Source organism: Trachymyrmex septentrionalis, unplaced genomic scaffold (assembly GCF_001594115.1).
Source record: "Trachymyrmex septentrionalis isolate Tsep2-gDNA-1 unplaced genomic scaffold, Tsep1.0 scaffold32, whole genome shotgun sequence".
NCBI lineage: Eukaryota > Metazoa > Arthropoda > Insecta > Hymenoptera > Formicidae > Trachymyrmex > Trachymyrmex septentrionalis.
The window spans coordinates 2206715-2227251 of record NW_017305485.1 but is presented as its reverse complement, the minus strand read 5'-3'; the positions used below and the strand labels follow the sequence as shown (position 1 = coordinate 2227251).

At 33.8% G+C, this 20537-nt stretch overlaps 7 protein-coding genes across 16 annotated transcripts in view; 2 read left to right on the top strand and 5 right to left on the bottom strand.

Moving 5' to 3' along the window:
- The window catches only part of LOC108749845 (probable citrate synthase 2, mitochondrial), a 22593-nt gene extending 17545 nt beyond the window's left edge, over positions 1 to 5048 (bottom strand). The window contains exon 1 of the mRNA XM_018488822.1: positions 4900 to 5048. Within this exon, the coding sequence (XP_018344324.1) occupies positions 4900 to 4944 (45 nt within the window). The 5' untranslated portion in view covers positions 4945 to 5048. The remainder of the gene's footprint in view (positions 1 to 4899) is intronic.
- Positions 5049 to 6049: 1001 nt separating this feature from the next.
- LOC108749929 (methylenetetrahydrofolate reductase) lies at positions 6050 to 9174 on the bottom strand. Its single transcript, XM_018488967.1, has 5 exons — positions 8835 to 9174; positions 8300 to 8526; positions 7023 to 7183; positions 6211 to 6533; positions 6050 to 6110 (listed from the first exon to the last, which is right to left on the bottom strand). The coding sequence occupies exons 1-5, from the start codon at positions 9038 to 9040 to the stop codon at positions 6050 to 6052; spliced, it is 978 nt and encodes a 325-aa protein (XP_018344469.1). The 5' UTR covers positions 9041 to 9174.
- Positions 9175 to 10011: 837 nt separating this feature from the next.
- On the bottom strand, positions 10012 to 10543 carry LOC108750017 (phosphatidylinositol N-acetylglucosaminyltransferase subunit P). Its single transcript, XM_018489183.1, has one exon. It carries the CDS (start codon positions 10522 to 10524, stop codon positions 10141 to 10143), a length of 384 nt encoding a protein of 127 aa, XP_018344685.1. The 5' UTR covers positions 10525 to 10543; the 3' UTR covers positions 10012 to 10140.
- Positions 10544 to 10559: 16 nt separating this feature from the next.
- Positions 10560 to 11768, bottom strand: LOC108750019. 7 transcript variants are annotated; one of them, XM_018489190.1, is made up of 4 exons: positions 11738 to 11768; positions 10979 to 11049; positions 10772 to 10900; positions 10560 to 10704 (listed from the first exon to the last, which is right to left on the bottom strand). In XM_018489190.1, exons 2-4 carry the CDS (start codon positions 10993 to 10995, stop codon positions 10566 to 10568), a joined length of 285 nt encoding a protein of 94 aa, XP_018344692.1. In that variant the 5' UTR covers positions 10996 to 11049; positions 11738 to 11768; the 3' UTR covers positions 10560 to 10565. The 7 variants fall into 7 exon arrangements, with proteins under 7 accessions (XP_018344692.1, XP_018344690.1, XP_018344688.1 ...); XM_018489188.1 differs by lacking the exon at positions 11738 to 11768 and adding an exon at positions 11597 to 11672; XM_018489186.1 differs by lacking the exon at positions 11738 to 11768 and adding an exon at positions 11597 to 11659 and having other exon boundaries at positions 10979 to 11036.
- A 48-nt stretch (positions 11769 to 11816) lies between these two features.
- LOC108750013 (glucose-6-phosphate exchanger SLC37A2) lies at positions 11817 to 15954 on the top strand. Of its 3 annotated transcripts, XM_018489178.1 has the most exons (11): positions 11817 to 11895; positions 11968 to 12614; positions 13097 to 13175; positions 13255 to 13390; positions 13594 to 13956; positions 14272 to 14316; positions 14573 to 14771; positions 14852 to 15000; positions 15274 to 15576; positions 15668 to 15781; positions 15847 to 15870. In XM_018489178.1, the coding sequence occupies exons 2-10, from the start codon at positions 12338 to 12340 to the stop codon at positions 15734 to 15736; spliced, it is 1620 nt and encodes a 539-aa protein (XP_018344680.1). In that variant the 5' UTR covers positions 11817 to 11895; positions 11968 to 12337; the 3' UTR covers positions 15737 to 15781; positions 15847 to 15870. The 3 variants fall into 3 exon arrangements, with proteins under 3 accessions (XP_018344680.1, XP_018344678.1, XP_018344681.1); XM_018489176.1 differs by having other exon boundaries at positions 15668 to 15954; XM_018489179.1 differs by lacking the exon at positions 14272 to 14316 and having other exon boundaries at positions 15668 to 15954.
- A 69-nt stretch (positions 15955 to 16023) lies between these two features.
- Positions 16024 to 17750, bottom strand: LOC108750018 (gamma-secretase subunit pen-2). The gene is made up of 3 exons (XM_018489184.1): positions 17460 to 17750; positions 16368 to 16472; positions 16024 to 16299 (listed from the first exon to the last, which is right to left on the bottom strand). Exons 1-3 carry the CDS (start codon positions 17527 to 17529, stop codon positions 16160 to 16162), a joined length of 315 nt encoding a protein of 104 aa, XP_018344686.1. The 5' UTR covers positions 17530 to 17750; the 3' UTR covers positions 16024 to 16159.
- A 59-nt stretch (positions 17751 to 17809) lies between these two features.
- LOC108750014 (transcriptional repressor protein YY1-like) overlaps positions 17810 to 20537 on the top strand; it is a 5164-nt gene continuing 2436 nt past the window's right edge. For both annotated transcript variants that reach the window (XM_018489181.1, XM_018489180.1), the window contains exon 1: positions 17810 to 18386. In XM_018489181.1, the coding sequence (XP_018344683.1) occupies positions 17897 to 18386 (490 nt within the window). In that variant the 5' untranslated portion in view covers positions 17810 to 17896. The remainder of the gene's footprint in view (positions 18387 to 20537) is intronic.

Sequence of the window (20537 nt, the reverse complement as noted above, 5' to 3'; positions counted from 1 at the left end):
TATATATATAAGTATTTTATATACATATATATATGTGAGTATTCGCTGAAATTGATGGAAGCGTCTTATTTTTCTTCTACGGTGTCAGGTATTTATAACGGAAAAGTTATTTAATCGAATTTTAATTTACAATACATCTAATATCTGCTAAGAATCGAGAATGGAATTCTTGCCGAAAGAAAATCTAACTACATTTAATCTTTGAGAAGAAAAAAAACTTATATAATCATGAGTGAAAATCGTATTCATATCGATTTTAATCTTTTTTATCGCACTATACTATTTGAAAGAGCTTAAACGAGTTGGCTATACGAGACCGAACAGACGCGCGTTATCGCTGTTGCAGGCTATCTATCTATCTATCTATATATATATATGTGTGTGTGTGTGTGTGTGTGTGTGTGTAAACCCATTTTAAGATATAGTCCTCCAGAGATCTCCAGTCCTCGGGGGAATCTCGACCCTCAAGGATGACTTGGCGATTAAGGCAACTTGGCCTAATTAGAACGCCAGATACGGGACCAGCAGGGTTACGGTCGGGTCGATGTGGATTATGGGGACAGCAGGGCGCAAGAGGATTTTCGGCCTCGAAATCGCTGCTAAAATTAGCCCAGCGTCTTGCAAAACTGCTCAATGGACACTCTGCGCCAGCGAGACGAAGGGAAAACGGAGTCGAGTACCGCGTTCTTGTGCATACCACGTGCGTATGTACACGAGAGCTCTGCTTTACGTGTGCTCACGTGTGCGCGCGTTGTGCAACGCCTCGTTGATATTATTTTCTCATTACGGGCACGGAAAAGCAGAAATCTTGTTTCTCAAAGAAACTCCGCGTGATCGTTACGTCATCTGTGCGCATCTCAAGAGTTCAAATCTCTCAGATGAATTGATATTTCAAAGAAAGAGAGAGAATAAGCCCGGAAAATTGATTAAGATTTATTGGCAACTTCCCTGTGGAAATTTTTATTATTTATTTAATGCATATTATATTAGCCGCTTCGTATCGAAATATTAAAAAACGCCGCTCGAACTCCAAAGTGTCTTCTGTTCTAAAACGTGTCGTAACATATTGCGAAGTATACGTTGTGGCCCGACTACATTCTACACAGGATAAAAATGCGTGTAGTAATATAAGGGCCATGGTCACATAGAAAGACGTAAGCGGTAAGACTAATGGGCCTTCTACAATAAGGCATTAATTAAAAGTTAAAAATTCACGACTGTGATTCGATTGATCAATTTTTAGCTTCTGACTTCTGATTTATGACTAGTGATTTATTGTATAGAAGGCCCATTATTTCGGATTTACAATAGATTTTTAAGCCTTAAGCCATAAGGAATGGACGAATCACAATCAATTATTCTCCTCGCATTCGACTGTAGTTGGTAAATTTTTTACGGCTTAAGGCTTAAAACATTTATTGTAGATCCGGACTTAAACGTAAGCAAATCGACCAATCACAGTACAGAACGTAAGGCAAATGTAAGTAAGCAGTAGTAAATAAAAAATATCGATTTATTGACTGTTTACGGAAATTTGTGTGCAGGAGTCCTAAAAGCATGATATAAAATATTGATGAATATGGAAAACTGCATTTAAATCGTGCAATTCAGAGATTTGTGAATTATCTCATCATTCAAAATGCTCAAAATTCCTCCTAAATAAGGATACTTCTTTCTCGGTCACCGCGTATAATTAATTTCGCGAAGTCATGCGACGCGTGTCAGTCGGACGAATGCACGCGAGTGGATTTCGAATGTACATAAATGCATTGAAGGCGTATTGCGTAATGAGTATAATCGCATGTAGAAATGGATTTTGTTCAGATGAAATCAGAGGCATAAGCTCGAACTCGATCATAAAATTCTTTGTTCTTGTTTATTTATTTCTTCTCTTTCTCTCTTTTAAAAGAGAAAGAGAGAAGATAGATAAATAGATGGATAGATGTGTTTATTGTTTGTTAATTGCATATCTCTATCTTTATATTTTTCTTACTTTTTATGTTCTAGAGGGTAAGCTCTCTAAAAAATGTAAAAGCAAAAGAAAAATATAAGGATAGAATGCAATTAATAAAAGTAATAAAAAGGAGAAAGAAAGAAAGAAGAGAAAAAAAAGAGGAAAAGAGGGAGGGGGAGGGGTTTTTTAGAGAGAGAGAGAGAGAGAGAGAGAGAGAGAGAGAGAGAGACTTGACGGAGTCGACACACAATGCGGTTTTGTTCCTTCTATTATACATCGTAAAATTCTACATGTATTAATTAAAGAGAAAAAAATCTGACGTCAGTCTTGCGGCGAAGAACATATCCTCATCAACTCGCTCGTTCTTTTCTACGATAATTTTTCTACTGCTAATATAAATTGCGCCAATATAAATCACCACTTGCGATGAGATTCCCTTTCTTAAATCTCCTTTCGTCACTGTCTACCTTCGTTGTGGGAAGAATGAATAATTCAGATTACAATAATTGACATTTGCATTTCCATTTTTATGAGTATATCTGATTGTATCGGCAAAGTCAAGCATTTAATATTGATATTCCGTTAAAACGTTTGTTATGCAAGAATCATAATTAACGTCGTAATTAATACCAAATATGGGTCAAGCACAAGTGTATCTTTAGAGATTCGCAGATGCAGATAGCACGAGATTGTTTCTATGCAAGCTCTAAAACTAACAATTAAAAAATTATTTTAAAAGACAGTTGGATGTGGAAAACGTAACGTGTATATTGATTTAACTTAAGGATTTAGCTAGTTATCTACTTTTTTTTAAACTGTGATACCATCTCATTATCATTAACATACGAGGCACTGTTATTTTTCCTACTATCTAAATATAAAATTGTATAATATATTTTCTCTATTCTCATTTATTTTATTTTATTAAATACAAAAACTTATTTACATCACTATTTATATATAATTTCTCCGCGTTTGAACGTAAAATATATTAAGATATAAATGTATAATATATTTCTTATTTTCATTTATATTTATTTTGTTAAATATAAAATATAAAATAAACATACTTGAATGTGAAATTTATTAAAATATAAATATAGGTATCTAATATATGTTTCTTTTTTACGCTTTAATTATATAAATACTGTTGAGAATGTATGTATGCTATACGTCAATGACAGATAAACATTTATTTATGTTAATATATTACTCACGCTAATAGAAAACTTTAATTCCTGTTACTAAGTATGTAGAACGCAGCGGCGGGATTTTCCTCGGCATAAAGCATATTCATTTCAAGTTAAACTTAAAGTAGGCTGGAGGAATGTTTAAGTGGATACTAGAATTCATTTGCAATGGATAAATCTGTATCATTTCTAGGATGAATGTCGATCTCGGGACGTCCCCGAATCGATTCGATGCACTGGCAAACACGATGCATTTTACGTGCATGTGACGTGTCACCGAGTGCGCCGCTGGAGTTACATGAAGACGCGTGGCATCGACTGTTGCGAATCGATCGACTTAAATGTTTGAAGGAAACTGGGGAATCCGATTATTATGCAATTCTCTTTGCAGCATGCTCCAGAACTTCAATGTAGAGTTCAATATCGAAGTCTTTAATAGACTCCAAAGAGAGATCTTTTCTAAAAAAAAAAGAAAGAAAGAAAAAGAAGCTACGGTTTTTTGAGAGACCAAGTATACGTGATTATGCTAATTTCGCCAACGTCAAATTAATTTCTTTCTAACCATTATTAGCTCTGTAAGATTTGAGTCTTGCGTGAATCAAGTGCAACATTCGCCTGCAAGACATATATTTAGGTTAAATGTATTAGAAATGAGAGAGAGAAAACGGATGTATACTGAGAATAAACCCTATTTAAAGAAAATTTAATACAATGCTATCCAGCAAGCACAAAGTTACGTGTAACGTACCTGTTAATTGTAATTTTCCATTCAACAATATAACTGTAATATAACAGGTGTGTTACATTATAGTTATATTGTTATAATATAATACACAATATAACATGTGTGAGTTAAAATTAAATTAATTACAGTTATAGTGTTGAGTGGGACATTACAACAGGTACAAGTTACATGTAACTTGTGTTTGTTGGATAGCTTTACTCATTTTAACAAATGTATTCGTCGATGTTCATAATAATCACGCGCAACATAACGCTTAGACAGACATATTCAGGCTAAATATATATGGATATATATAAACGTGGAAATGAATTACATCGGGAATAAATCCGATTTAAAGAAACATTAATACGAAGCTGTTTACTCATTTTAACAAATTTGTTTTAAGTTTATGATCATGATCGGTTAATGATATTCCTGCAAGGTCACGTAATACGAACACGCGTTAAGCCGCAGTTTGCCATTTCCTCCCCCCGCCACTAAGCCGAAAACGAAAGGTCTCTAATCTACGGTAGACTCCTCGCATACAATGACTGATGAACACGTACACTCCGCAAGAAGCACACATGTACACGATTCACACATTCAGGAAATGTCCTTTTCAAAAGCACCTATCTTATATAGGACAAGAAAAATGCCCTGTTCAAGGACGGATCATTCGATCGTCTCCCTATCGACAAATTCGAAAGCCTATCCACGTTCTTTCCTGGAACGGGAAGGTTTCGTCCAAGCCGGTCGATAGAGAACACTGCGGTCAGCCGTTCGCGGCGGTGAAAATCGCCGCGGTCGACGAAAACCGTCCCGGGGTGATTTTCGAAGGTGTCCACATCCGCAAAATTTCGAATTTTAGCCCGTTGAGTTTTTCTTTGTATTGAACAAGCGACTGATAAATTCGAAGAGCGCGAAATCGCGTGAGAGCGGCGCTAACTTCATCATGCGGGGGGGGGGAGGGGGAGGGGGAAAAGGGTGAGAAAGGGGAAGAGCGAGGTTTTTAAGAAAGATGAGGAACTCACCTGCACGTCGAGGCAGCGTTTCGGGGTAAAGCGGAATAGTGCCATCCTCTTTCTTGCGTGGGTTGTAATCTATCACGTACCCTCAAACTGACCGACTCGACCGTCTGACTAATCGACCGAACCACGCGGTGCTGCGGCGTTCCAACTCGACTGGCTCGGCGCTCCGCCGCCTGCACTAGCCCCAGCCGCGCCGCTTTCGCCGCTATGCTGCGCGCGCATGCATTCAAGCGGCGCCCAACTGCGGTGCACTTCAGACCACTTCAGGGGCGGCTGTGGCCGCGGCGCGCCCCGTCTCGAAATTTCAGAGTCGGTCCATTCGCGTTGGATGCACTTTTTACACTCAGCATCTTCGCTTTCTCTCTTTTCAATGTCCGAATTGTGGAGACGCATTCACACTTCCATACACATACACATACATCACACACATCATACACACAAATTCTCACACTCTTTCAGTTATACATCACCATGCCTTTTACTCGTTAGACTCACACACTCCGCGACCAGATGGCGCGCTCTCACGAACACGATGTTCCCACCTAGACACTGGCTCTTGGGGGGGGTTCTTCACCGTCCTCAGGCACATCATTTTATATTGTCGGAATAAGATATTGTATGTATAAATAAATGTTATTATTTGTGAATCCATGTGACGATCATTACCTACATTTATTATATGTAGCAATCCGCTACAGAATATGTTTCTATCTCATTTTAAGTGCAAAAATATTCAAGAATTTCAAGCAACGCGAACATTAACGATAAAATTAGAAATTGGAAATTATAATACTAATATTTGTAATTTCATGAAATTTTATTATAATCAAAAAGTAATTAGGATAAAATAGGATTTTATACGAATGAATTAAAGCGCTAATAGATTTGGAAGAATATTATTTATTGCTTTATAAATAATATCAAAATTATTCCATCAACACAAACAATTTTTCTACTGTTCTTATTTTAGATATTAAATTCAAGTTTTTATTGGTAACTTATATTATTGCATCTTTAAAGGAGGAGACTTATACTCAAACACAATTTTTCTTCTTATTTTTTCTTTTTTTACGCTCTGATTGTAGTGTATATAAAATTCCAATATAATTCCAGGATCCAAGGACATTCAAGGATTGCTGGATGTCATATTTTTCTATAGGTTTTCAGCTTTGAAAGATTCTATGCGTTTACATATTTCCGCCACTAGCGATAATCTACAATATAAATATATATGCAAAACATGAAAAAAAATTATTTTTTTTAAATTTAGTATTACTCTCGTTTAAATTTAAGGCATTATTATTGATATTTTACCTATTCAGTGTGAACAAATGAAAACCATACGTGGCTCCATTTCTAATCACGTCCGTAATTATCTGCGTTATCAAGTCGACTGAATATTTCCTCACCGCTTGATCATCGTCCTTTATTTGTGCTAAATCTTCTTTAATTTTAATCGGTACGCCGAGTCTGCATATGTCTATCATTTTTTCTAGACACGCGTGATTTGTCGGGGCGAGAATCCCAGGTAGAATCGGGATTTGGATCCCGATTTCTCGACAATCCCTCACGAAATTTATTAAGACTCGAGAATCGAAACATATTTGCGTTATGATAAAATCCGCACCCGCCTCCACCTACAGTATTTAAAAACTGAAATTCTTGCTCGCTGGACAATTTCCGAGCAAAAGTATTACTAAGAATGTAATTTAAACTGACTAGAAATTTAAATTTAATTTAATTGCAATAACATTTATACTTCATGATGCATTTTTTCTAGCTTGCTTGCGCTTAGTAAATTTCTAGAAATTCTGTATTAATTGTGTGATGCAATTCTAGTTTCATTAAAACATGAGCAATCCAAAAAAAAAATGTGTCGAGTACCAGATCTTAGACCCGATTGCATCAACGTTATTTTAACTTTAAGCAAAGCTTAAAACTCTCTATTGGCTTGAAAAAGAGAAAGTGAGAGTTTTAAGCCTCACTTATAAAGTCAAAATAACGTTGATGCAATCAAGCGGCTGTAACAATACAATGTTGCTGCTTTTGTGTTGAATGCGTCATCTCTTGCTCGATAAATTAGAGATATAAGATATAACTCGCACAACTACGTTGTTGATCGTTACTTTCGCTTTCAGGTAATGCAAGTCGAGCTCCTTAGACGGCGATTCGGGATGCATTTGTGGATAACCCGCAACGCACACGCAGAACGTATTACCAAATCGCTGTCTGATAAAATCTACTAGATCCGCTGCATGTTCGAAGTCACCATTCTCTGATAACGAATCTGCAATTTGGCTAAATGTGTATTTTCCCGACAATCCAGGCAACATAAATTATCAGAAAAAGACATGTTTTTTGAAACATACTATTGTCTAAAAAAGATATCTAAGGCCAGCCACACTCATTCAAGTAAATTTGTCAAGTTAACTTGCACGACTTTATTAGTAAATTTAAATTTACTACTAATTTACTATAAATTTAAATTTAATTTAATTTAATTGCAGTAAAACCTATGATACATATTTAATGCATGATGCATTTTTTCCTTGGATGGCTTACGTAAGCATATATACTTGACAAGATGACAAATTTATATGAACGTGTGTGGTCGGCTTAAAGACATCACAAAGAAATCTAAATAATGCGTGTTGGAATAAAGTCTAATTTAATTTTTATATGTTCTTTGCTTTCTCTGTCTTATTTTTTTCTTCATGTTTTTTTTCTTCTTTGCGACCTTTTTTTTGATGTATTTCAACAATCGCGTTTTTTTGACGTATTTCTTGTCTTTTCCAAAGTTGATTGTCAATTTTTATTTCGCCAGAAATAAGAAAATAAAGGTAAAAAGTGGTAAAAAACAAAAAACAAAGAGAACATTATAGATTAGACTTTAAACATTTGGACAGATCGCTAAAAGCCACTCGAGGATCGATTTTATCGCGAATTCTCCCGGATCTGATATAATTGCAGGTATGCAAATCAATCGTTTAATAATGACGTTACGAAATATACTAATGCGATATCTCTAGCTTGCCGAAATATATCTCAACAATTAAAAATAACTTAGAAATTAAAAATATATTTTTTAATTTCCAAGAGTCATATATCTTAATATTTAGATCTTTTTGCTTTTTGGGAATTCGAATTATGCCGCTGCAAAAAATTTAATACAAATTTAAAAAAAGTACTTCAATCAAATTCCAACCAATCTTTAATCGATAATTAATTAAACTGTTCCAAAATTTTTTAATAATTTGTAATTCTATAATTTAATTTTTTTTCTATTAAAAAATTATTAAATCTTATCCACGTTAATAAAACACTAGAGATATATTTGTGATTATAAATATAAATATAAGACACGATTAAGAAAATCGGAAATTTGGCGGAAAAGTTAAATTACCTCCTTGCAATGCAAATATATTAATTATTCCGAAAGCAAGAGCTTTTTTCAGAATATAAATGACCTCGTCACACTTTAGACCTTTAGCTGCTAGATGTAAAAGAGTATTGGCCGGAAAATTCTTCACCAGATCCAATGGCAGATAGCCATCAATGTCGGAAGATGTTTCGTTATGCCACGTTAACGCATAAAACAGGGGCGAATACTCTTCCATATCTATGAGAAGCCTACAATTTTTGTATTATGTATTCATTTATACATTATAAATATTTATTTATATAGAAATATATATTTTTATTATGTATTATGAGTTTAAATGCTCGATACAGTATTCCTGAGTAGAACATAATTTAAATATTAATATTAATTGTTTTAAGAAAATTTATATAGGATCATGCACAATTATAACCTCAATAAATATTACCACGAATCTATATCATTTTCGAGAAAAATACTTGTTCTTAACATTCTAAGACTTATTGTGTCATACTGGTGCTCAATCTAATTCTACTCGATGTCTTTTAGTTATACAGACCTTCGATAAAACGCATCGGATTTCCTCGTGGAAACAATTTCGAAGCTACAAAATATCTCGTTTTTGTTAATTTTATCTTTTAACAATTGTCGCAGATCCACAACCGTTTTACGGGGATTCTCGATATGAAAATCGGATGTGGAAGGATTGTTTCCGTCAGCGTCATTCCGCTCGCACATGTCGTTTTTGAGAATTAAGTTTCTCATTATAAATTAGCTCATCGCGTAAATCTAATGTTAATACTTTCATTCCACAGACTATACTAATGAGCATCGAATTATGTAATGTACAGTGTGGAGCACAATCTCTTACAGTGATGTACACAATATTACATACTTGTATAAAATGTATATACACAACAAAAAATATATATATACATATATATCATTGATTTTTATGTTATAAGAAAACCGATGTTGATTCAATGCTAATAGATCTCAGTTTTGTATAAGTATTTAATATATTATAGAATAGAGTGAATCGTTTATTTTGGAAATGATCCCATAATACAAGTTTCGAAAAATTATAGATTTTACAATGTAAATTTATATAACATTTATTATTTGGCTTCTTAAAAGATTTCTTAAATAAAGTGTTTTTACACCCTAGTGAAAAAAAATTGTTCATGCATGAATATGTATAAATATGTATAAACATACATAAACACGCATAAATATTCATAAACATGTATAATTATATATGAAATATATCCATACATGTTTATACATCTATTATCTTTTGTAAAATTACTTTTTAGTATAATAGAGAAACAATAATAGTAATGTAAAAACATTAAAAATAATTAAAAAAATAATTTTCGCAACTATTTGTTTTAGAAAAAAATCAAGTTTGAAGAAATGTAAAAAATTATTTATGTATAATTATATATAAAATTATGCATAATTAGGTATGAGTAATTTTTTTTACATTTTTCCAAACTTGTTTTCTAAAACAAACAATGCGAAAATTATCCCTTTAATTATTTTTTATGTTTTTATATTATTATTATTTTTATTACACTAAAAAGTAATTTTTCAAAAGAAAGAAGAATGTATGAACGTGTATGTATCATACATATTTCACATATATAATTATACATGTTTATGAATATTTATGCATGTTTTTGTATGTTTACACGTATTTATACATATTCATGCATGAAAAATTTTTTACCGGGACTACGCTTAGAGATTTATCATTCATTTGTTAAATTCGCATAACACGCGTTTCTTAATTATTATTTCTAACTGTACATCCACCTCAATGTAAAAAAAATAAATTATAATTATTCTGGTAAACGATTACGTTATTTTTTTCTCAAATACAATCTCCTACAGACTTCTGTGATCGGTATATCGGATACAGTCGGTATTCCATCTGGAATAGTTTCGACATTTTGTAGGGCATACTTGTCCGTAATAGTCCGGATGTCATCGATGTCCGGAGTTATCAACATATTGATAGCAGGATAAATTAAAAATGCAAATGTGGCTAGAGCGGTCAATGCCCATATAGGAATCGCAACTGCCCAATACTTGGAGGGCCAATAGGTCAGACCTAAATAATCATGCAGCACCTTGTCTGGTATTATCGCCCATATCACGTACAACAGAAACAGCATATTCGATCCGATGTACATGGCATATCCATAGACAGCCCTGGGACCGTAAGGTGCAGGAGTGTGCTCCATAATGCATGTATATTTGAAAATTAACAGGTAAATATAATTAGCTAATTGTTGGCTCCATAATGACTATATGTTGGCTCAGGTGGACCAAATTTTTTGATGGTTTCTGTGACCAGTAGTAGATTATCAGAGAAGGATGTAAGTGCCACACGTACTTTTTTTGGTTCCTTACCACTGAATGACCTGTATAGAAAATGATAAATGTCAGTAAAATAACATTTATAAATATTTAATACAATTTTAAGCTTACACTTCTAAAATATTATTATTTAATGTAAGATTCTTTGTGACTTCACTGCGCGGTGGTTCCTCATCGACCCGAAGCACTTGATATACAACTTCTGCTTCTCTGGCACTTGGAAAAGGCACAGACAACTCTCTGTGTAATATTAAGGTAAAAGTAGTAAATTGGATGGCAAATATTATTATAAACAAATCATTTGTAAAATAAGGATACACTTTGAGATCACTCATGGCATTGTATAGTGATACAAATTGTCCAAATTGTGAAGTTTCTGTTACACTGTTCTGTAATCATAAATTATAGTAATATGAGTATATATGATGTAAATAAATATTATACATCTATATTTATGTGCATACAAAATTATAGTTTTTTAAATTTCTTTTAAAAAGATTCTGGTGAAAATTTGTTTCAGAATTTTTATACAAATTAGAACAATTTTAGAATAACTTAGAATCATTTTAGAATAATATTGGAATAATTTTTTTCAAAAATATTTTAAAATTTCTAAAATTACTTATTCTATAATTATTTGAAAAAAATACTTTGAATTTCTTCAGATTTTATCAGATTTATAAGATTCATCAGAGAAATTATAAAATGAGAAATTTTAGAATATTTAATTCATATGTATAAAAAAATTTTAAAAAAGATATTGACTTTTTTGGCATTTCTGAAAAGTGTTCCAATTTATATTAAAAAATCTGAGCAACTTCCTAAAAAGTTATAAAATTACTCAGAATATTTTGAAAAATTACATGAAAAATTCAGAGAAAAATTTTCACCAGGGAATATTTGTCGTGACGTAACCTCAAATCGATTGTGACTCACGTCAATGGAGTCAAATGGAGTCGCACAACGCAATATGTTTATCTTAATGTGGCACTAACGTTGTTCAAGGATCATGTAACAATTATTGTATTTAAAAATGTCGCAATTAGCATCGACGCGATAGACATTCGCTCAACACACCTATGTAGGAGTGCGTCCATGGGCGTTGCTGACGTACAATAGTCATCTCGTGATAGTATAAACATTGCATTTCGAAGAAAAAGGAGGGAGAAGAAAGACAATATTATAGGACTGCATTTATCAAGAATTTTTATCTGCTTCCAGAATCACTCACAAATGTAGATAATATTCAGTCGCTAGGTAGTCACCATTCTTTAAACTTTTTACAGATCTCTTTGTTCTGTTTCTAGGTTAGCTGCATTTATTTACTACTGTCATAAGTGTCATTGTTAAAATTTAGTTTAGTCCTTATTCGACACTTTATCTTAACTGGACGTTTGTGAACAAATAACAGTATCATGCAAAACATCGTGGGAATAACACCATACTTGAATAACTTGTCCAGAGATCACAAGAGATCTCTATGTGTTTGTCTATTTAGCTAATTAATATTTAATTAATGTGAGATCTGAATATTATTTAATTAAATTTAGTTGCATTTTACTTACTACATCAATTACGATAAGACGATAAGATTATTTTATCTTGCTTCCGCACAAAAAGAATCTTATAATCAAAGAGTACAAAATACACTGTTGAATACTATAAGAAAGTATTAATATGAATGGACCGACGAAAGATCTACCATGGGGTTTGCAATGCGCAAGGTGTATGTGCAACGGTTGCTGCGAACATCGTCGTGTCAATTGGATAGCATGGCACCAAGGAGGCATATTGGCGCTTACTTATCTATCATACACTTGTTATCATTTGACTCGGAAACCGATATCTGTAGTGAAGAACATTCTAAGTCTCAATTGCAGCAACCTATCAGTACCTGCGGATATTTTTGTAAATGCCAGTAACCGGGATACCTGGTGCGACTGGGCTCCATTTGGTAATAAGAGATAATAGAAAAATATATACTTAAATATATATATTTAAATATTAATTACTTGTTTGAAGTATTTTAAAAGTTCATATACTCGCAAATTTATCATAAGTTTATCACAAGCAAATTTATTCAAAATATGTTTTGAAGCCTAATAAATTTAATATTTACTTCAATCAAGATTATATTAAAATTCAATTTGCTTTCTGTATAAAATCGCTTTTTCGATACAATTTTGTAATGTTCTTAAAAAGAAAGATTCTTGTTTTAAATACATAATATAATGAGTTTTCTATAACATTTGTAAAAAATATATTTTGAGACTATTATCTATCAAAAAATATTCTTTGTTAAAGATTATTGTTATTTATAAAAAAAAAATTATATATATTTGTTTATAAGAAAAAAAGTAAATAGTAATTATTTTTCTGTATGAAGGAAACAAACACTCGAATGTGCAAATAATTTGTGCTATATTATTTTTACAGATACGGAGGATGCACCAGCATTACTTGGTATGCTGGATTCAGCATTTCTGTTTGTATATGCAGTAGCTATGTTTTTCAGGTGGATATCTTGAAATGAGTTTAATACTTTCCAAGACATAAGGGAATTTTGTCAATAATATTGTCTTTTTTTCACACAGTGGGTTCATAGCGGAGAGAATAAATCTGCGATACTTTCTTTCCATTGGTATGCTCGCGTCAGGCATATCATGTTACCTGTTTGGAATCGCTAAACCATACAATATTCACAATCTGTGGTACTTTATTTTCGTGCAGGTAAATATCAATAACATTAAATGCTTTCTATTTATGACACAAATTGATCTAAGTATTGTTCTGTCTTTGTTACTCTTGAAATGCTAAGAAAAATAGAATAACTTGCATTTGTGTTATTAAAGTATTACTTATGGAAAGTACCTACTATAAAGCATATTAACAAAGATATTCTTTCATATTTTTCCCCTTGTTTTTGTACATAGGCACTAGGCGGAATCTTTCAAACTTCTGGATGGCCAGGTGTAGTAACTGTTGTGGGAAATTGGTTCGGAAAAGGCAAGCGTGGCTTGATCTTTGGAGTATGGAATTCTCATACGTCCTTAGGAAATATATTAGGTAGTTTAATCGCGGCGGCATACGTCGAGTCCGATTGGAGTTTGAGTTTCATTGTGCCTGGAGTGATAATGGGACTGATGGGATTCGTGATCTTCTTATTCCTAATACCAAATCCTATCGACATAGGATATAATTCGCTCGCTTCCCCCGGATATCGAAAAATTGTAACGACCAGCTCGGACGACGACTCGTTTGACGGAGGTTACGAATCTCGTAGTGTCAACGAGGATGTAAGTTTACCATAGTTGCTAAATATTTTTGACACTTTTTCACTCAGCAAATACTAGCATAATAGATGTATTAGCATAATAGATGTTTTTTAATGTTAATAAATGTAAAATTTGTAGCATTTGCCAATTAACACATAATAGCATGTTTGTAATTTGATTATAAGCACGTCCTCTCTACTTTACTATGATTACAATTTTATTTCGTTTCTTTTAGTTTTCCTAGGTTTTTTTTAATAATGCAAGCGTCAAGATTAATTATTTTTAGTAGAATTATAGTTTGTACTTCCATAATAAATAAGCGTCTACTCTACCTAGCGTGTCATCTATCGCTGTGTCTACCGTGAACAACTTACTACCGACGTAAGTGCATGCCACTCTCAGTTAACACTGCTATTTAGCTTTAAAATGTAACATAAATCACATAATGCATGTGTTATATATATGGTGCATAAATGTATTCGTAATTCTTAAACCACATGAGAATATGTATTTTGAACGACAATGTGTCACTATAACATTTATTAATATCACAACAACATTTATTAATATCACAACTACTTTCATCCAACATATATAAATACTATTAGTAGTAATATGTAATTTATATATTTCAAAGAATGTGGCAAATGAACGCTCTGAAACCAGTCCAATGCTGTCTGGACACCGACGTGATCATGCATCTCACAATAGCGCAATCAACTTCATAGAAGCCATAAAGATACCAGGTGTCATCGAATATTCCTTGTCGCTATTTTTCGCGAAGCTTGTTAGCTATACATTCCTCTACTGGTTACCATTATACATCGCAGCTACAAGTAGGTATTCGTAATAATAATCCTATAGCTACTATCTCGTTATATAATTTCGTTTTAATCTCAATAAGAATTTTTTGTAGCTACATACAACGCAACTCTGAGCGCGGATCTGTCGACTCTGTTTGATGTGGGTGGTATAATAGGTGCTATAGCAGCTGGAATCATCTCTGATTACAGTAGCATGAGCGCGTTAACATGCGCCGTGATGTTTGGACTTGCATTTCCTGCGGTGAGTACAATTTATTCCTTAATAACATTGAATTTTGCCACATGCAGACTTTTGCAGTTACAAAATGACAAAATTATTAGATTAATTATTAATGAGCTGTAGAAAAATGATTTTTTTTGCTTATATAAATTACTAAATAAATTCATTAAATAATGAAGCACATTGCTTTAAAGAATGTTCTTATTTTTTAATGATATGCAATATTATAAATATAAAAGATTCGAATGTATATATTATTTATACATTTTAACATGTGTGCCTTATATATTTCAGTTATTTATATACGACTCTATCGGAAATACTAGTCTAGGCGTCAATATAGTATTACTGCTAATAGGAGGGCTTTTAGTGAATGGTCCCTATGCATTAATAACAACTGCTGTGTCGGCCGAACTGGGAACTCATCCTAGCTTAGGAGAAAATTCAAAAGCTTTAGCTACAGTAACTGCCATTATCGATGGAACTGGTAGTATTGGGGCTGCAGTTGGTCCGCTGTTAGCAGGTTTAGTGTCTCGGTGGGGCGGATGGCACAATGTATTTTATATGCTCATGTGTGCAGATTTATTCGCTCTACTGGTGAGTTTGCTTTGCTTGTGAGTTTGCTTTCATTGATACTAAAACGAAATATCATTACAAATAATGTGTATATCATGTTTCGCTGTTTCAGCTTCTGTCCAGATTAGTTTACAGAGATATAAGATTGTATGTGCAAAGACGAAGAGTTATTCAAATGTAAAACGCGAAATAAAATTCGCTAATTGTTGCGTATAAATGCGGAGAGGTATGTCAGTTTTTACATATTTGAATCTGTATATTTATAATTTATAGTCTCATATCTCCTTAAAGGGATGCAAGAGAGAGATTTAAATATATGGAAATCTATTTTGGACTGTACTTTTTCTCATAACTGCTACATGCATCTAAATGTAATTTTAAACAAAGAAAAGCTAATAGCGCGCTGCTACTTTTCGAAATTGATATTTTTTATTAATGTATACAAAATGTAAAAAAGAATGTTATTTTTTTATTGTGTATGCTACATATCAGATGTTACCATATGAACTTACATGACATAAATATATTACAAAGTTTAATATACAATTGTTGAATGCATATATTTCTGCAATAAATTATTGTGTACCACTATGGAGTATCAAGCTCAAGGAATACCAGTGGGAATTATGTAACTGATAGAATCGGCGAATTCACCCCAAACAGCTCTTTGGGTTTGGAAGATTATTATCCAAGCTAGTAAAGCAGCAGTCCAAATAACTGCTCCGATAGCAGAGAAAATCACATCTGAAAAAAACGTATACGTTAGAGAGAAGCTAAGATTCGTTATAGGAAATAAATTGATCGACACCAACATCTCTTAATCTGTTTCTGTTCCTCGTAAGGTGGTGCTATGAAAGCTTCTTTTGAGAACCAAACCGCATTCACGGCCCACAGGAATGGCAGCAGTGCAAAACCAGCTGTAACAGAGAGAAGTTGGAGAAAATATTGGCAAGTTGTTGTAAAATGTGACTTTTGGCTGTGCACTGCGTTATTTTTTTTCTCTCTGTACTTAAATTATATATACATATTTAGATTTTAGAAGAAAGATTTTGGAGAGAAGAAACAACTATTTCAAAAAATCAAGAACGCAGCTAAAGAAGTTAACAACATAAGAATTATATTTTGATACTAAGAATCTCATGTACTGCTGCAAATTCATAGCTATACTTGATATTTCATTCTAATTTTAGTTCTTAATCAATGTTTAACATACTTGAGGATGGAGCATCTATAGATATCGTCTGCTAATCCATACATGTGTTAAAATCTGAATTGTAATATTGAAATATGAAATAACTCTGGTTTGAATTTTAAAACATAAATGGACAGTAAGGATGATATTCCATTTGTGTGTTTTGTCATACGACAAATTTTTCAAGCTTATTGATTAGCTATAGGATACAGATCCAAGGATCTCTCTGTTCTATATATATTTGTTATATGACAAAAATGCATAAATAAAATAGCACCCTAAGGATATATTTGAGGAACATGCTATCACCGCTATTTATGTCACCTATTTTTGTTTTAACATCTAATAAACAATGAAGATAGAATGACATAAATAGCACTAATAGTGTCTCCCCGAATACATCCTAAGTATGTTCAGAATTAAGTTAACGAATTCCAATAAGAGGTACAGATGATATAGTGTAACAGGTGAATCATTATATTCTTGTTTGCTGATATTAAACAAAGATGAAACGATCACTTGTTACATTGTCTCTTTCTGGAAAACATAAAAAATATCTCTTTAAGACGATTGTAAGATGTCTTACATTCTAAATTTATCATGTGTGTTGTCAAATTTGTACCAACTATCCCATTCTACGGTATTCCATAAATCATCAAGCGTCAAGTATCAATATTAGGACCTTAAGTATAGCTTCGCGATGTCAACGTACCGCGAAAATACCATTTGCAGAGATACAATTTCTTCTCGTTCGGTATTTTTGACAGGTCCATCGTGGCCATCGACACCAAACGGCTCCTAACCTATTCTCCTTTCTGAGTGTCGCTTAGAGACACCTCGTTCCGTTTCCTCGATCAAACAATGTAAATAATGAAAATTGAGTCACGTCGATCGGTGGAACAATCTCGTAATCGCGCTGGTGAGAACTAAACGTGAGTAATAGTATGACAATAAGAATGAAAGGAAAGAAATGTCTGGCCGCGCTCCCAAGATGGCGCCGCGACGAGCACAAACGAGACGCGCGCGCTCGAGACTCCCCCTGGTGGCGGATAACGTCATGTGAGCGGTGCAGTCACGTGACCGCAAGACGCTCGGTCCCCGCCGAGGCTCCGCTGTCGCCAGGCCAGCCGGCCATTTTGGTACGTTAACATGGCGTCGCCGCCGGAGATTAATATGGCGTCCTCGGACATAATAACTGAAGTGGAGATCCAACCGGACATCCAGGAGGTTGAGATAGAGGCGATACCGGTGGAGATACCGTGCGAGACCGTGGAGACGACGATCGAGGGCGAGGACGGGCAGCCGATGATAGCGCTGCAGCCATTGCCGGAGCCGGGCCGAGAAGAAATCATACTGCAGACGCAAGAGGAGATCGTTGGCGCCGATCCGCTTAGCGTATACGACCAGATTCCGGTGCCGGATAACGACATTTATGTCGAGTCCAGCCCCGGGCCGTCGCGTAAAGCTGCTAAGAAGGCGCGTAAGAGCGGTGGCACGCGTTTTCGTGCCTCCGACCACGCGATTTTCGGTGAGATGGCCACCGAGACCAAGGCTAGAAAGTGGGAACAGAAGCAGGTGCAAATCAAGACGCTCGAGGGCGAGTTTTCGGTAACGATGTGGGCGTCCGGCACGGACGACGGTGAGTCTTTTTACACATTTTCGGCTTCCTCTGGACTCCTTCATTTGGACATTCGTTCTTTCATTCTCATTCATTTCTCTCTCTTTCTCTTTTTCTTTTTCCGTTCTTTTTATTCATCGTTCTTGCCTTCACCGAGTTTTCGAGCTAAAAAGAAGTTTCTTTATTTCTTTCTCTTCTCCTTCGTCTCTCCCCTCGTTCCTCCTGGCCCCTTCGTTATCCACCACGCACACGGGCGGATACGCACTTCCGGTGCGATGCTCAGATCGATACCGCGTCGCTGCACGGGCGCGCGATTCCCGTGTGGAAAAATCGGCTACCTGGCCCGATCACGTCGGCCGCGCGCTCCAGCCGGCTTGACAGGCCGCATTGTTTGTTTTGATCCCGCGAACGCCATTATGCTTGGCCTCACGGGGGCAGCCATATTTTGAAAATGGCCTCTTTAATGCGGCGGATGGCCCGCCTGTCCACCGTCAAGCAAATGGCGGCGACAGACGAGCCGAGCGACGTTGCGGAGCATCGCGGCACTTGATGCCCTATCGGCGTCGATACATTCAAATTTTGTGTCTCTTTTGAGAGAGATAAAAATAAATAGTGACAATATGTAGCAAGTTTTCGAGATTCGCATATTAGAGAAAAAAAAATTGGATCTCGACAGTTCGAGACGCACAAAAGAAGTAACGCTCTGACCCTCTGACGTCACGAGAGATCCATGTTGCATCACGAGCGCATATACCGGGTGTCCTGAACTCAAACACGGACGATGATTTCATTGATTCGCGCCTTTCTTATTTTTTTTTATATATTAAGTCTGTTTTTTACTTACACTCTCGGAACTGAGTTCAAAAATGCAGAAATAAAAACAGACCTTTTATCGCATATTTAAGGATGTATTACAAATATTTTCAAAATAATGAAAAAGCTACTTAAAAAATTACAGATTATTTTAGGTCGTACATTTAAAAGTTATAAAAAAAATTCAAGTTTATCGTCTGGATCAAAGTTTATTTTAAGTAAGGTTTTTTAAATCTATGTTTGACAGAAATATATGGAAACGTATAAAATAATAAAAATCTCAATTTATTATGCAAACTTTACTTTAAATATTCCAGATGATTCATATAAAGTTACATTGCCATGCAGAGATTAGTTGTTCTAGAAATAAACAAAATATTTCTTTTAAATCTTTATAATCAATCTGTGAATCGCAATGAAACTTTATATAAATCATTTTGAGTACTTAAAATATTTATACAAAAAAATTGAAATTTTTGTCAATTTTTAAATTTTAACATATAAATAATAATGTAAATAAACAATAAAATTATTCAAAAAATAGATTATTGTATATACAACTTTCATGTTACTATATAGTTTCTTTAAAGTATAAATATTAATGAATTTGTAAAAATAAACATAATACATCCTTAAAGATAAGTCGTATTTTACAAAAAATTTTCAATACAAGCTTTAATATTGCAATTTTTTCGGAAAGAACTTGCGATCTTAGATATTGAAGACTTAGATATAATGAGTGTCCTATTTCTTTCGGTATGCATTTTTTTTATTTTTATCCCATATATCCTATTTTTCCTGAATAAAACGCACTTTTTTTTAAGTTTTCAACGAGAAAGATGTAACATTAAAATATATCCCGTGATTTTAAGTTTAAAAAAATTCGATTTCTATTTCTGACAGAAATCAGAAATAATTAACATTGCAAACGATAATTTTAATTACCTTGTTTATATATTGAAAAAAAATGACATCATTATATCAACAGCATTATTTTAATTGAAAATAAACTTATTTTGACTCTCTCTCTCTCTCTCTCTCTCTTCTCAATAACAGTATTAATATAATACAATTTTATTAAAACAAGAATGACGTATTTTCCTTAATAGTGAGATTGAATAACAAAATTATTTGCAATTAAAATAATGCTGTTGATATAATATCATTCTTTTTCTCAGTATGGATTGTAAGAAATTACATTAAAATGTCTAGCCTTAGCTTCGCCTTAATTTAATTTGCTGTAATAATTTTATTAGAAATTATATCTCGTTGCAGTTTTATTTATAAATTTATTCCTCAATATTTCCTTTAACAATCCTGTACTAATTAATAATTTCTGTTCCCTTTGTTACCAAGTAT